The sequence below is a fragment of the Chironomus tepperi genome, unplaced genomic scaffold, assembly GCF_022539635.2.
Source record: "Chironomus tepperi strain 1889 unplaced genomic scaffold, CSIRO-AGI_Ctep_v1 contig_129, whole genome shotgun sequence".
Classification (NCBI taxonomy): Eukaryota; Metazoa; Arthropoda; class Insecta; order Diptera; family Chironomidae; genus Chironomus; species Chironomus tepperi.
This window is the reverse complement of record NW_027226251.1, coordinates 190,693-207,119: the sequence shown is the minus strand read 5'-3', so window position 1 is coordinate 207,119 and position 16,427 is coordinate 190,693. Positions and strand designations below refer to the sequence as shown.

Here is a 16,427-nt window from a genome sequence, read left to right as displayed (position 1 = left end):
CATTGTATCATTCTGCAGAAAACTCAGCCGATATTGTAACACATCTACAACACACTGGAAGAAAAGTACAACAATACATGAACAAATGGAAAATAAATCTCAACAAACAGAAGACTCAAGCCTTATTCATCACAAATAGGTACTCCAGGCAACTTCCTAGAGACAACATCAAATTCCTCAACGAAAACATCAAATGGGAAACCGAAGCTAAATATCTGGGAATGATAATCGACAAGAGAGTGACATTAAAGCAGCATGTAGAATATGTGACCAACAGAGCTCACACTGCACTAAGACTACTTTATCCCCTCATCAGCAGGAACTCACATCTCGACGTTCGAAACAAACTTCTCATCTACAAGCTAGCCGTGAGACCCATCTTCACATACGGCTGTCCAGCATTTGAACGGATGGCAAAAACACATCTACAAAAACTACAAGTACTACAAAACAAATTCTTGAGAATTGTTCTCAACAAAACAAGATACGAAAGGATATCAGATCTACATACTGAAGCAAAAATACCCTCAATTGAGGACTACGTCGGAAAGTTGCAAGCGAATTTCAACACTCGTCTTGCGTCGCGAAACACCGAATAAACCACAACATAAATTAAAGCAAAACAATTTCAAAATAAAATCAAAAACTAAGTGATGAATGCGATAAGCCAGAATCCTTTAAAAATTTAAATACAAATAAAATGTATCCAAACTTTGTACATAATTAAGTTAAAAATTTAATGAATAAAAAAGTTTATTTAAAAAAAAAAAAATTGGTCTATGTTGCTTCATGTGGTTACATGTTTAGTCATTTTTGATTAAAATGAGGTGTAGTTATGTTGTAGTATGTTAGTAACAACTTAAACACAACATACATTTTCAATATGGTTTGATTCTATTGCGTATGGACTATACTAATTAAAAGTGAATATCCTAAATGCAAACACCTTAATAGCACATAGTAATGAATAGTTTGTCTCTTAAGGTTAATAAAAGATTGAGAACTGAAGGCATGAATGGTGCTCCATTTTAGACTTAGACCTACAAGTTCATGTTCTTACAGAGCGTTAAATTAGTAATTTTTATTTGACTAGTTGTGTCTAGTTCTTCGACATTATTCATCCTACGAGTTAGACATACTACTAGTCTAGTAATACTAGATCAATGATAGGCAACATTTTTTGGGCCATAACATACCTCTTTGATAAGCCACGACTGAAACTACACACGGCTTGTGGCTCAGAACATTTCCGAAAACATTTGACGACATACTAGGTATGCTTCGGTACATTGGATTGGGCACATGAGAGCCCATTGCCGCGCGTAGGGAATGTCTAAAGACAGCTCTATCCTTCGAAAGCTTCTGCTAGTTCGGGATATTAATGACTCTAGTGTCATCAACACATTCAATCTTCCTAACGAACAAGACACTAAACAAGACAAATTATAGCCTTTCAATTTGTAACAGTGAGGACATTAAAACTTCATATTTGATGATGTTCCTGCTTTTATTCCATAAAATGTATAGCTATGAGATTCGATTCAAGAACACGATATTCCAAAATGCTATATAAAGCTATAAATCTTCCATATTAAGATTTGAATCTATGAGTGATATGTATGTACAGTAATTAAGTCCTTAAACCGATACCATTGAGCACCCGATCCTCAATTTTTAAGATAATTATTTTGAAATTTTAGCACAGTCAAGTAAATTCAATACAGATATCGATTTAATTCTACTTGATTTCCGCAACATAAAATAACGCCAATTTGCCATTTCCATTTTCACAATTTTCCACATATTTATTCATCAACCCCTGACTTGATACATATTATCAATTGATTTCCATATCATTCGAAAAATACAATTTCAAAAATCGGTTAAAATAATTAACATTTATCAACAATTGCCAATAAATATTGAATTATATCAACCTCAATACAGATCAAAAACTGAATATGCTTCATAAAATAAATTAGCTAGTGTCAAAAATCCCAATAGATTATATCGCTTCATTCATGTGAGCATTTTCAACGTACATAAATCGTTGTATACAGCATAACAAAAAAGTTTTTTTTTTCGCAGATGTACAACAAAGATTAACAAAATAGTTTATCATCCCATCATCATCATCATCATGATCATCATCATTGTGTCGAAATGAAATGCAATAATGTTGAAAACTATTGCAAAATTATTATGCATATAGATGAGAAACATTGTGAATGTTGCGATATAGTTTTTTTAGTGAGGTTTCCTAAGGGGATGATTTGGTATTTTTAACACTTTGTCTGTATGCTTGATTGTTTATTAGAGTTGCTTATGTACGTCATTACTCTGTTAATTTAAGTTGGCTCAAAACTATTCTAAATAGCATAAATCGGTTAATTGATCAAAAATCATGCACCTGGCTGGAGTGACTCAAACTTGGTGCTGGATTCGGTTTGAATTTGACTTTTTGCCAAAGTCATGCCGTTTTGATATCGGATTTTAAATCGATTGACCAACTTGTGTTAACCAGGTTTCCATATTACATGTTAGATACCCTAAAGTAAATGGTCATTTTGTTTGGTACAATTTCTCGGCTAAAACTAGATAAAATCTAATGAAACTAAAAAATGAAGTTAGTAATATTAGCATCGCATTAAAATACGAATATTTAATTGCGTAATATAGAATTCTTTGCGAAACCTAATCTTAATAAGTATGAAACAGTGTCAGACTTCAGTAGGACTTCGGGAGTCAGACTTCATTAAAATTGAAATTCCGCTCCAAATGTGGAGTCCGACTTCAAGATTTCTGTTTCAAATTAAGTAATCGAACTTTTAAATAGAGTCTAGTCAGTTCTAAAGAGCTCTTGTCCGAAAAAATCCTGAACTAGAAAACAAAAATTCACTTTTTTCTCGAAAAACTCGATCAAATTGAAGGAGTTATTTCAAAAAAAGGAGCAAAGGCGATGGAAAGATATGCATGGTTTGAACCCAAATCCCCAAACACTTCCTAGATACGTCTCTGACGCTGAAGAGGAGATTGTAGAAGATGCTGCCTAATAAAACTAGAAATCAAAATTTTGACTTCAGTTAATTTTCAAATGATTCTCGTCCGTTACTTTCCAACTTTTATGAAATTTTTAATGGCACTTAAGCTTCAAATTTCCGTAATTCTTCAAACACTTACCTATCATTCATTTTCCAAGTATTTCCTGTCCGTTACATTGTTATTCAATCCTTTTAAGAGTAAAATGCGCATTCATCAAATGACCACATCCACACCCGTTTAGAGATGAGAAAATTTTTGCAAAATGACCTTTATCGCAAAAAAATTTCAGTTCCAGTTTTTTTATTTTTCATTCTCCCTCATGCATTCATTTGTTTGTGGGATGAAAAAGCACCAGAAAATTTTGTATTTTAAGCAAACAACAAAATACGAGCCGAGTTTAGTGAAGCAAAAATTTTTTGTATTTTGAACGCCTTTTTTCTGTGTGTCGGAAATGAAATTAGAAACGCTTTTGGATCTGTTATTATTGGAATAATTATATGTTTTGGGTGGGATCTGTTGATATAAAGTTTTAGGAATCATGTTCAAAACTAATTAAAAATTTTCACTGTCCCTATGCTGAAAAAAAAATGAAGCTTTGTTTAAAGTTCAAAAATACGACATTATGTGCATATAAAATGGATATAAAAAAATTGCATGAAAAATAAATATCCATATTTGAAAATGCATAGAATAAATTTATACATTCCGACAGAAACATGCAGGGTTGGGCATTTGGAGGTGGTAATCGGTGGATGCCCGCTGAATATTATTTACAATCGAAAACCACCCTCGGTAGACAACGACGGACAAACGTCGACTCCTGTCGTCGGTAACCAACGACGACCAATAACAGTGCCGTCGGCAGTCAACGACGTCGTTAATATCTGCCGTCGGTATTCAAATTCAGCATTAACATCTCCCGTGGGAAACTAACGACGACCTTTGCCATCTGCCATCGGCAGTCAACGACGACTGTTGACACTTACCGACGGTAGTCAACGACGACGACCGTTGACATTTGCCATCGTTTGAAGACCGTTGACATTTGCTATTGACAGTCAACTATCGGCCGCCAACGATGGCAGGTGAGACCATCTACTGCAAGCTGGTCAGCGACCATTGAAATTAGCGAACAGCCGTCACTGGTGGCCATTAACATCTACCACTGGCAGTCAACCAATCGGTCATCATTGATTGCCAATTGTAAAAGACAATAAATTGCCGTATCTAGCCGACAGCCTATTCCCAACTCTGTAAAAAAGCAAGGACAGCATCAGAAATACGAAAATAGACATAAAAATAAAATAAAAAAAAAAACTTTTTAATATTGCACATATTTCATTTGCAAATGTTTATTTGTGTAATATGATGACGATGAGTTTTAGAGCTTTTTTTTTGGAAATTTGTAGCACATTTAATAAGCAAATATCATGAAAAATGAAATTTTATTAGTCTAATTGCAAGCTATATAATTTATTTTACCCCCTACTCATATTCATATGCTGTTGTTAGAAGCTGAAATAACTGTTATTAATGTTATTTTTTAGAGTTCTAATTTTGAAAATTTGCATTGAATTTGAATGTATTGTTTAGCTTAAAATTCATTCATTTATGTCTAAAAAAAATTGTGGATATTTTTGTAAAGCTAGTGAAAATCGTGAAATATTCTGTAAAATAAATTTTAATGTGCTTTTATTGATAACATGAGCTGTTATTATTGTATAATTTTAAACAGTTTTTGATGAATAGAATCGGTATTATTATTGTAAAACTATATATAATGAAATATTCATAATTTATTAGAAACTAGACAGAATGTAAAGAGTTGTTACTGCTTGAAACTGAAGCTAGAATTTCATGAGAATTTTATAGAATTTCATTTGAAGTCTAGTTGACTTTTTCATACAAAAGCTTAGTGAAATTTGAGTTTTGATTGAAGTGTTCACCCTTAAGAGTTATTCAGAAAGGTCGGAACCCCTCCTTCTTGAAATTATGTCTCCAATTTTGATGGGACTTCTGTGAAGCACCAATGTTGCAGTTTAAAGTGAATTCTGAATTTATGGGGAAAATATGACCTATATTGCACGACAACCATTTATTAAAACAATTTTTCAACCGAAATTTGTCGTTTTTGCGTCAGAAAATGCTTTTTTACTTTATTCTTTAGCCACCCCGAGTGGAAAAATCTCAAACATACTGATTTACCCAAAAAACCAACCCCTCTTTTAGATAAACCCCTGATTCAACTATATTCCTCAGTGATTTTTAACTTCAAGAGCTTTTTACAACTGCAAGGCTCAAATATGATATACTAATGCATGGCAGTAGCACAGTTCACATCGGTCCGTCAAAGGGAACAGACGTGTTTTTGATTCGCTCCGCAATTAATTCAAAATTCTCAAAAGCTCCAGATAACAACAACAGAGATTAAAGTTTCGAATCTCAGTTCAACTTGTTCAGACGTGTTTTGACTTGTTCGGCAAAATGGTAGAAACAACAACAAATCTCAACAACGAGGAAAGTAACCAAAAACTTACGGAAAAACAACCTGAATCTCAACAACAAGATTCAGCACCCGTGACAACTCTCATCACCGAGGATATAAACAACGAAAAGCAACATGACATTGAGATGGAAAATCTCAAAACAAAACAGACAACAATGGATCAATTCGTCCAACCATTAAGGGCAGAAAAACGTCGCAGCCAACTTGAAATCTTCAGTGCGCCAGCCAAAAAGATATCTAGTGCTAGCAAAAAGAAAGATGACAACAAAAAACAATTTGACTTCTCAAATGCCAGGATGAATCTGTACGATGACAGATTTTTCAACTTCAGCGGAGATAACAGCAATGCACCAGAACAACCAAAACAAAGTGAAATATCATCATCATCGAAAGACAACAACCTAACATCACAGCAGAAACCAAAACCACCACCGATCCATATAACTAGTGGTGGAGGACAGGAGATCAGAAGGTTGATGAACCAGATCAACAACCAACCCAGGAGTTTTATGATCAACGTCAAAAAGGATAAACTCAAAACAAAAGTTGTATCAACGGAGAGTTGGGACGACTACGACAGATTCATCAAACTCCTCAGAGAAAAACAACACCACTTTCACACCTATGCAAACCAGGAACCACAGATGAAATTCGTGCTCTACGGACTTCCAATGATGGAGATCGTAGACTTGGAAAAGGAGTTGAAAACGGAAAACATATCACCAGTTAAAATTGTCAAAATGACAATGAAACAAAGGAGACACGAAAACGACGACGACCAGAACTACCTTCTGTATTTTAATAAAGTACAGGAAGGTAACATTTTGGAAAACCTTCGAAAGGTTAACTGTGTCTACGGCTTCAAAGTAAAATGGGCTAAATACAACAACAGGCGTAACGGACCTTCTTTCTGTTCGAAATGTTTGCAGTTTGGTCATGGACAACGTGGTTGTAACAAACCACTAATCTGTTTCAGATGCTCTGAACAGCATGATTCAAAAACCTGTCCTTACATTTCGATTGAAATCAACAAGGTCCCAATCGAAAAACTAAAGTGTCACTTCTGCGGCGAGAAACATACAGCAATCTCACAAGAATGCAACATCAGGAAACAAATAATCGAGAAGTGGAAAGCTAAATCAATGAACGACAACAACCGAAATCAAAACAGACCATCAGGTGAACAACAAAGGAATTCACGAAATCCTGCTGGACAACAAAGGAATTCACGAAATCCTGCTGGACAACAAAGGAATGCTCCACCAACATCAAAAGCAGGTGAACGATCAGGCGGATCTGATCAACTTACATCACAAAGACCAGCTAGGAGTATCCCAGAACCGGTACCAACAACATCTAGAAAAACAGCTTCTGAAACCTTCGCACCAGTCACCATAAAATCACAAAATAAGCATCCACAGCAGAAACCCTCAAGTCAGGAAATCAAAACAAAAACCGAAGAAATAGGAGAAGGGAAGGAATGGAAATAACAACAGGTCAAAGCCAAAGACCAATAACAATCATCAACAGAACTCAACGCAGGTTGTGGAAATTATGGACCTAGACTTCAATTCACTAACCTTGGAAACAAACAAGGTCGATCCTGAACCTTCATCCAGTGGTAATACAAAGGAACAAATTTCACCAGCCCAAGGCACAATCGATGAAATGAGCACAGAGACAGATTTATCAAATTGCATGTTCTTCATCAACTCATTCATCGAAATCATCACCAAAAAACCAGAGTACCTAAAAGAGGAACAGGTACAACAAGCCATCGGCCAAGAAGTTGCCAAAATCTACATGAGTCAACATGGATTGTAGTCACCAAAGAATCAACGTAATTTACTGGAATGCTAACAGCCTTGCAGATAAGATGTTAGCATTTCTCGACTACCTCAGCATGCAAAACGTTGATGTTGCGTGCATATCGGAAACATTCCTAAAACCAAACTCCAAAGTAGACTCGCATCCTGACTACGTAATTCATCGATTTGATCGCATTGATAGACCAAAAGGTGGTGTTGCGATCATTGTCAAAAGAAATCTAAAACATCAGCTTCAACCAAGTTACAACACAAAGCTAATAGAATGCATCGGAATAAAAGTCTTCATCAACGAATCAATAAGCTGCCACATCCTCTCCGTCTATCTTCCAGGAGGAAGCAAAGGAAGGAAATAGACGATCATCTAAGAGATGACATCAACAAAATAACAAACATCAGAGGAAACTACTACATCTGCGGAGACTTCAATGCAAAACATCGAGAGTGGAATTGCAACGTAGCAAACAAAGCCGGGACAATACTACAGGATATGTCCGGGGAGTTCATGATCTACTACCCCGATTCACCAACGTATTATCCAGAAGATCCGACGAAATCTGTATCAACAATCGACCTGATGCTCTCAAATTCCAGTCTGAACACTACAGAACTAAAATGCACAGAGGCAATGAGTGACCATTGCGCTGTGTATTTTCAAATCAGGACATCCAAAGTTGACAGAACAGACAACACAGTTTACAGATATGACTACAGAAATGCCAACTGGAAAAAATTCAAATCGTATATAACTCGTCGCATCGAAGACAGCACTCTGGAAAACCCATGCAACACAGTAGAGGAGATAGAACATCATATCAAAGTATTCTCAGAACTCATCATGGATTCCAGAAACAAAACTGTGAAGAAGAAAAAGATCAACTTTGAATCGACAAAGCTCACACCAGAAATCAAAGACTTAATCAGGACGAAAAGAAGTCTTCGACGAAGATGGCAACGTAGCAGAGATAATCAAATCAAAACTGAATTAAACATTCTACAGAAAGTCATCAAAGACAAAATTAAGGAACTCAAAAACACAAACTGGAATAAGCGGCTTTCAGAAATCCAACCATCAAACCAAACAGTCTGGAGGATTGCAAAGCATTGCAAGAAAGGTTCAAAATCGATGCCACCGTTGATTGATGCAGATAGAACATTCATCACTAATAAGGAAAAAGCCAGCGTTCTCAGTGACTATTTTCGTAAAGCTCACGAAAATCCACTTGAGGACAACAACCCAGTACATACCCAGGAAGTAGACAACGCAGTGAAGGAAACATTGGAAGGAGAAAATAGTGACTGCACAGAACTTACAAATGTAGAGGAAATCTCATACATTGTAAGAAATCTGAAAAATCCTAAAGCACCAGGATTAGACGATGTCAACAACATACTCCTCAAAAATCTTCCACCAAAAGGCTTCGAATATTTGAAGCTCATCACCAACACGTGTCTCAAACTTAACTATTTTCCGAAAGTTTGGAAAAAAGCTAAAGTAATCCCGATCCCAAAACCTGGCAAACCAGCAAACGAAGTGAGCAGCTATAGGCCAATAAGCTTGCTTAGTTCCCTAAGCAAAATATTGGAGAGAGTATTGCTGAATAGAATAAACGAGCATCTGGAGGATAACAACATCATTCCGACTCAACAGTGTGGCTTTCGCACAGGACGATCAACATCTCACCAACTCATCAAAGTAATCAAAACAGCAAAGGAAAACATAAGCAGGAAGAAATCAACAGGAATGATCTTCCTAGATGTGGAGAAAGCATTTGACAGAGTCTGGCATAACGGACTCTTGTTTAAAATGATCAAATTAGGGTTTCCACTACCACTTATAAAAACTGTAAGATCTTTCCTAAGTGAAAGAACTTTCTCAGTTTTTATTAAAGGTCAGTTCTCAGAAACCAATGAAATCAAATTCGGAGTACCACAAGGAGCAGTGCTTTCACCAACTCTCTACAACATCTACACATATGATATTGTAAGAGAAACAACTAACAATATCGCACTCTTCGCAGATGATACTGCATTGTATCATTCTGCAGAAAACTCAGCCGACATTGTAACACATCTACAACACACTGGAAGAAAAGTACAACAATACATGAACAAATGGAAAATAAATCTCAACAAACAGAAGACTCAAGCCTTATTCATCACAAATAGGTACTCCAGGCAACTTCCTAGAGACAACATCAAATTCCTCAACGAAAACATCAAATGGGAAACCGAAGCTAAATATCTGGGAATGATAATCGACAAGAGAGTGACATTAAAGCAGCATGTAGAATATGTGACCAACAGAGCTCACACTGCACTAAGACTACTTTATCCCCTCATCAGCAGGAACTCACATCTCGACGTTCGAAACAAACTTCTCATCTACAAGCTGGCCGTGAGACCCATCTTCACATACGGCTGTCCAGCATTTGAACGGATGGCAAAAACACATCTACAAAAACTACAAGTACTACAAAACAAATTCTTGAGAATTGTTCTCAACAAAACAAGATATGAAAGGATATCAGATCTACATACTGAAGCAAAAATACCCTCTATTGAGGACTACGTCGGAAAGTTGCAAGCGAATTTCAACACTCGTCTTGCGTCGCGAAACACCGAATAAACCACAACATAAATTAAAGCAAAACAATTTCAAAATAAAATCAAAAACTAAGTGATGAATGCGATAAGCCAGAATCCTTTAAAAATTTAAATACAAATAAAATGTATCCAAACTTTGTACATAATTAAGTTAAAAATTTAATGAATAAAAAGTTTATTTAAAAAAAAAAAAAAAAAAAGCATGGCAGTAGATAAATATCACAAGGTACAATACTTAGACACAATTCGTGTGTCATAATTACACATATCGAGTTGGTTGTGACAAGAAACAGCTAAAAAGCCTACTAGGCTTTCCCTGAGTTTGAACCTGAATCGTTAGAATCAGTTAGCCGACACTCGAACAACTACGCTAATGCTGGATTTTCCTAGCTTTTCAAAAGTTTACAACCTTTCTGCAACTTTTACCATCTATTTTCAACTTTAACACTCAAAACTTCAACCTAAAATGCCTCCAAAAAATCAATAAAATGAAAAATTGACCCAAACACAGCACCAAATTGATCAAACAAGAAGCTACGAGAAGAGATAATGATATTAGAAGGTTAAAACCCATAAGCTCGTTTCCAAAGATTTATCTAGACGCCTACATGTTCAGCACTTAATGTAAAACATCTAGAAGACTCGATCTCAAGAGAGAATTAATGATGAAAGTGAAAATTTCTTGCATTTGATAATCGAATACGTGCAGCTCAGGAGCATCGTTGATCAGAAAAGTTTGCTATAAAATGATTATGTTTATGTAATGTACTGTGTTTACATAATTAGATTAATATTGAAGGATTATGAGATTAATTAAGGATGTATTTACGTACTTTGATGTGAAACTAAACATTTATTGGAAATTATTACTTTGTAATGATGCTGTAAGGTCAGCAATTAAAGATATTATTGGTTCTGAATGCCTTGAAAATTGCATTCTTGCATCCTATAAGATACATGGAGAGCTTTTATACATGAAATATCATAAAAGAGCAGAAAGAAGGGGTTTCTGATCTAGGATCCATGACAGGCGAAGAGTATGCTCATATTATGGTATCTTTGGTACCTAATGGTACAGTAATGCCCTACGATACTTCAGTATGCTCTCCTCATGCTGTATTAGAGACTCTAGTTCGAGTAAACACCTTTATATCAGATTCTATTTTGCTCGGATTATTGTCAAAACAGACATAGAGCATACTCTGAGCATACTCACTTTTGTAAGCATGCTCATTTGAATGAAAAAAAGTATGCATTGGGTATGAAAATTAATGTGAGCATGCTCTATGTACGATAGGGTTGATATTGGTTGACAGTATGATCCTTTAGGAGCAAGAACTTCTTAAATGCCTGTTCACAGGTAAAAACTGTGACAAATCTGTTGTCTATGACAGACATATAGAACAATCACTTGTTTTTACAACTCTGGTAAGAGAAACTATTGGAAAATGATTTCTGTAATGTTTTATGAACGGCATATTATTAGGAGTAAAGTAGTAAGGGGGATGCACTATGACATTAAGTTGAATAACCCTTAAAAGGTCATTGTTAGGAGTTTGTGACAGAAATTCGTAGAAAGTGGGTTCGAGTACCACTCGAGATTGGTTATTCGAAATTATCCAGACTGAAAAGGCAGTATCGTTGGTATTTATATAAAAAATAGCGGTATTTAGCGGTATTTGTATGGATACTGCCTGGAAAATTATGCTTTTGCTATTAGATTAACAAGGACAGGTGCTACAATTCTGATTTATATGATAGCAGGAATGGACATCATTTTCAATAATTCTACAAATTTCCATAAAAATTCCAACAAATAATTATGGATTGATGTTATTTTTTCCCCCTAATCAAACCCCTTTATTTCAAATGCAGACTATAAGGCATACTTAATTAAATTACAAGCTCATAAATTTCATAATTAGATTTGCTGAGAGAAAAGTTTTTTTTTTTCATGATGAAAATCAACTTTATACCATCACCGCAACTTTGAAAATTAAATTTCTCATTTGCCTTCATTGCTCAAAAATAAAACTTTATTTTTTCGTAGCTTTATATAATGTATAACTAACTAACTAGCTAGTTGGATGAAGCAACCATATTTTATAATAATAACTCGCAGACACTTTTCATTAGTCGCATTTTGTTGCTATTATTGTTGATATTTAAGCATCTCATCTTTACTGCTTTTATTGTCAGCATATAGACACACATAAAGTAAACAATATAACTTTTATAATTGATATAAAATAGAAGGTGGATGGGAGGATTCTTATTCTTTAATAACGTCGTGTCTATATGTGCTGAAGGATGTTTATATTTACATATTTAGACTTTTAATGAACACAAGATTCATCATCCCCGTGTTAAATTTCGAAAGATTGTTAATTTCCGTAAGCTGTGCTTATAAATTTGTGCTCGCAATTTTTTTGACATTATTAAATCTCAAGACATGGCAATTTTGGATATGTATTTTTGCAAACTGTATTATTTTTCCTTAAAATTTAATTATATTGAGATTTGAATAAGCTTTAGATGAATTTTTGGCTTACAAGATAACAAGAAACCAGACAGAGGGAGGCCAGACGATACCCAAAAGAAAGTCAGTCCTAAAAGTACGGAATTTAAATTATAATTAAAGAAAATCAACAAAAATTAAAAGAATTAAGAAGAAGTTAAGGGGGTGTAGTTAGGAGTGTAGTCAATCCAGGGATGTAAGGTTTAGGGGATCGTCGAGGCACACCTTAGTTGTGTAGCATAAGCAGTAGCCTAAGGCGTATGCAAATAGGGTGCTCAAGTTTATGTTTCATTTATTCATTCGTTCGATGGCCGTACAGAGCAAATGTGATCCATAGCCTCCCTCAGATGCCTCCTATAACTGGTTCTATCGCCGGCTTCCGCCTGTTAATTGATGTTCCATTTATGCTATTAGGAATTTTAGTTTCCATTAGCTATAGTCATTCCATAGAAAGGATAGTCACTGGTCAGTCATTCTTTTGATACCACAGTCATTGCTTAGATATAGGAAGCATTGCTAAGTCGACGGAGTATCGACATTGAGTTGATCAGATATCGTTTGGACAGTATGGTCAGCGTTCAAGTTCCTACAGTTGTAAGCCTCGACCAAAACCATCACAGGTTGTCCACAACTGATCCAGGGAGTAAGACGGTATCAACCTCGTCCTCTATTTGGGCAAGCTCTATTTGGAAAAGCTCCTACAGTTTTTCATACCAAAAATCCAAAGACCCCCCTTTCAAAAAATCCCTAATTACACCCCCGATTCTTTCAGCTAATGGCTATAATGAAATTCAAAGAAGATCCCCTCTCCTACATAGATAAGATAACATAAATTAAGACCAGTTAGCGAACTTTTTTTTTTTTTTAAAAAAAAGGCCAAAGGTTTGATACTAAAAGATTCTTTTTATGCCTTTTTCCTTTCTCTTTTTCAATGTTTTTGTGCGTTGCTCATTAATCTTTAATGCTGATGGTCGAGATTTATGAATTAACTTGGCTTACATACATCAAAGCAAAAATGGACAGATGTGTAGATGAAAGATCCATCATGCTGTCTGTTTCCATTGGAATATTACATTTGTTGACCTACTTCAATCATTTTACTCGTTACATATTCTCAATAATGGTGTTGGTCAGTAGTGGGGAACCTGTGTGATGCGGTACACTGATGTAGTGCAGGCTGACTCAATTGTGTGCTGCAAAATGTCTCTTTTCTGCTGAACAGTTGTAGCTCAATGGTATGCAACCTGTGTGTCGCGGGACACTGATGTGTTGCGGTCTAACTCAATGATTTGCTGGGTTATAGCTCACTGGTGAGCTACAGACCAAGGTGTCCCATGCCTCAAATAAGGTTGTCCACCCCTGACCTAACTTAACGAGAGAAATTGCTTCAACTTGTGTAATTTCCTTGCAAGATTTATATCTCCCCAGAAACACGAACACATGTATGCTTGGAGGAAAAAATATGAAATTTTCCTTGCAACAATGATGATGCTCGTGATATAAATCAATGATGAAAAATGCGAAAACCATGGTAACATAAAGTAAATTACCATCTTTCCTGCAAAACCATTTTTCCTTCTTATCTCTATTTTATTCGCTATGATATTTTTTGGTGTGTCTATTGCCATTCTATAAACACATGTGCAGAATAGAGAAAGACAACATGAAAAAATTGAACATTAAATATAATAGAGATAGATAGGAATTGTGATACATTTGCCACATTGCCAATCCTCTATATAATGATAGCAAAGACCTCGTTAGTTTGTTTTAATGACACTGGTTATTGCTTGTTATTGACTCATTTCATGAAAAAAAAGCTTCTAAGAAATGGATTTTAATTAGTTTTTTTATGTCATTTTATGTGTTTTTGTGATTGTTTGAATGGATACGGGTTGATTGGGTATTATGTAAAGTTAATGGAGATAAGATGAGAACCTAGCATACCACTATGGGGCAAAATGAAAAAAAAAGGGACATTCACTTTGTTTTTTGGACTTTTTCGAATTACACCTAGTGGGTATTATTTTCTTGTAGTACATATAGCAATAGACTTGCATGCCAAATTTCAGGTCATTTGGTGCTGTTTGGTCGATTCTGGAGCTGTTTAAAGTTGAAAAGTAGTGAAAAAACAGATTTTTTCACATCCTGTTTGACTCGGGAATTTCCATATTTAATTAAAAGATATTGAAAAACGGTTTTCGGTTCCTAATTGTACTATATAAGAGCTTTAATTTCATACTTTGGAAAGTTTATATATACTGGGTTTTAATGGCAGGGCTTTAGAAAATGTATGAAAATACTAGGAAAAAAAGCTTCAAGCGTCCGGAACTAACATTTTTAGGTCGATTTCCCCCATACGGAGCTATACTGGCTTAAAGTACTTACTTACTAGTTTTCAAAACCGTTAAAACCTTTACAATAAGCACTGGGGAGCAAAAGTTATTGCATTTTAAGTTTTGGACGAATTTTTTTCTCAAAACTAATATTTCTCATATAAATTTAGAAAATATCGTTTGAAAAAACTTTTTTTATGTTTTTTTATGCAATTAGTCATTTTAGAACGATTTGTGAAGAAATTTTTCAAAAAAGTTCAAAATTCGCCGAGTTAGAGGTACATATGCTATTTGACGACTTGACCCTTTTTCTCATCACTCAAACTGCTATAACTTTTACATGAGTAAATATTTTTCAGTTCTGTTTCTTGTTTAGTGTAGCTTATTCAAATACCTTTCCAACAATATATAATACTTAATAGTTGGAAGTAGTCTTGGTCGTGAAAACGGACCCTGTTTGTGACTGACCCTTTACAAAGAAATTTTCAAAAAAGTAATTTCAAAAACTACCACTTAGAAATTAAATAATTTAATGTTTTTGTGTGTTTTAGGTCAAATTATGATAGTTTTGAATCTCAAAACTCAAAAAATTTCATTTTGTAAACTTTCTGCAACTTTAGGGGCTTCACAGGTAATACTCAGGTAGTGTCTCAATTCTCAGGTATGAAACATTTTTATTGACTTTTTTTGATTGATATTCAATATTTACACTTACTTTGTGCAAAATATATCAATTTTAAAAAGTGTGGGTCGAAAAAAAGCGATTTTTGACTATATTTTTAAAAACAGGCTTAGGTAGGCCACATTTAAGGCACTCCAGTAACCACTATGATTAAGTTCTATACATGTTTTGTACATATTTTTAAAGGTAATAGTAGCAATTAGTAATAACAGAAAACAGAATGCAAAAATATTGGTTCTAAAAAAAGTTATAGTCATTTGAGTGGCCAAAAAAGTGTCGAGGAAGGCAACCAGCATAGGCAAAAACTCAAAAATTCATAATTTTAATGAAATTCTTGAAGTTTTTTGAATAAAAACTATTTTTAAGTTGTAATAGTTCAAAATATTGCGTTTTTTGTCAAAATAAACGTAAAATTTTAAATTTTTGTGTTTTTGCCTATGCTGGTTGCCTTCCTCGACACTTTTTTGGCCACTCAAATGACTATAACTTTTTTTAGAACCAATATTTTTGCATTCTGTTTTCTGTTATTACTAATTGCTACTATTACCTTTAAAAATATGTACAAAACATGTATAGAACTTAATCATAGTGGTTACTGGAGTGCCTTAAATGTGGCCTACCTAAGCCTGTTTTTAAAAATATAGTCAAAAATCGCTTTTTTTCGACCCACACTTTTTAAAATTGATATATTTTGCACAAAGTAAGTGTAAATATTGAATATCAGTCAAAAAAAGTCAATAAAAAAGTTTCATATCTGAGAATTGAGACACTACCTGAGTATTACCTGTGAAGGCCCCTAAAGTTGCAGCAAGTTTACAAAATGAGATTTTTTGAGTTTTGAGATTCAAAACTATCATATTTTGACCTAAAAAACACAAAAAAATTACATTATTTAATTTCTAAGTGTTAG

At 34.6% G+C, this 16,427-nt stretch overlaps 1 protein-coding gene across 1 annotated transcript in view; it reads left to right on the top strand.

Annotated features, from left to right (window-relative positions):
• The first annotated feature begins 4,120 nt into the window (after positions 1 to 4,120).
• LOC139087693 (protein eva-1 homolog C-like) overlaps positions 4,121 to 16,427 on the top strand; it is a 109,030-nt gene continuing 96,723 nt past the window's right edge. The window contains exon 1 of the mRNA XM_070636583.1: positions 4,121 to 4,127. Coding sequence (XP_070492684.1) covers positions 4,121 to 4,127 — 7 coding nt within the window. The remainder of the gene's footprint in view (positions 4,128 to 16,427) is intronic.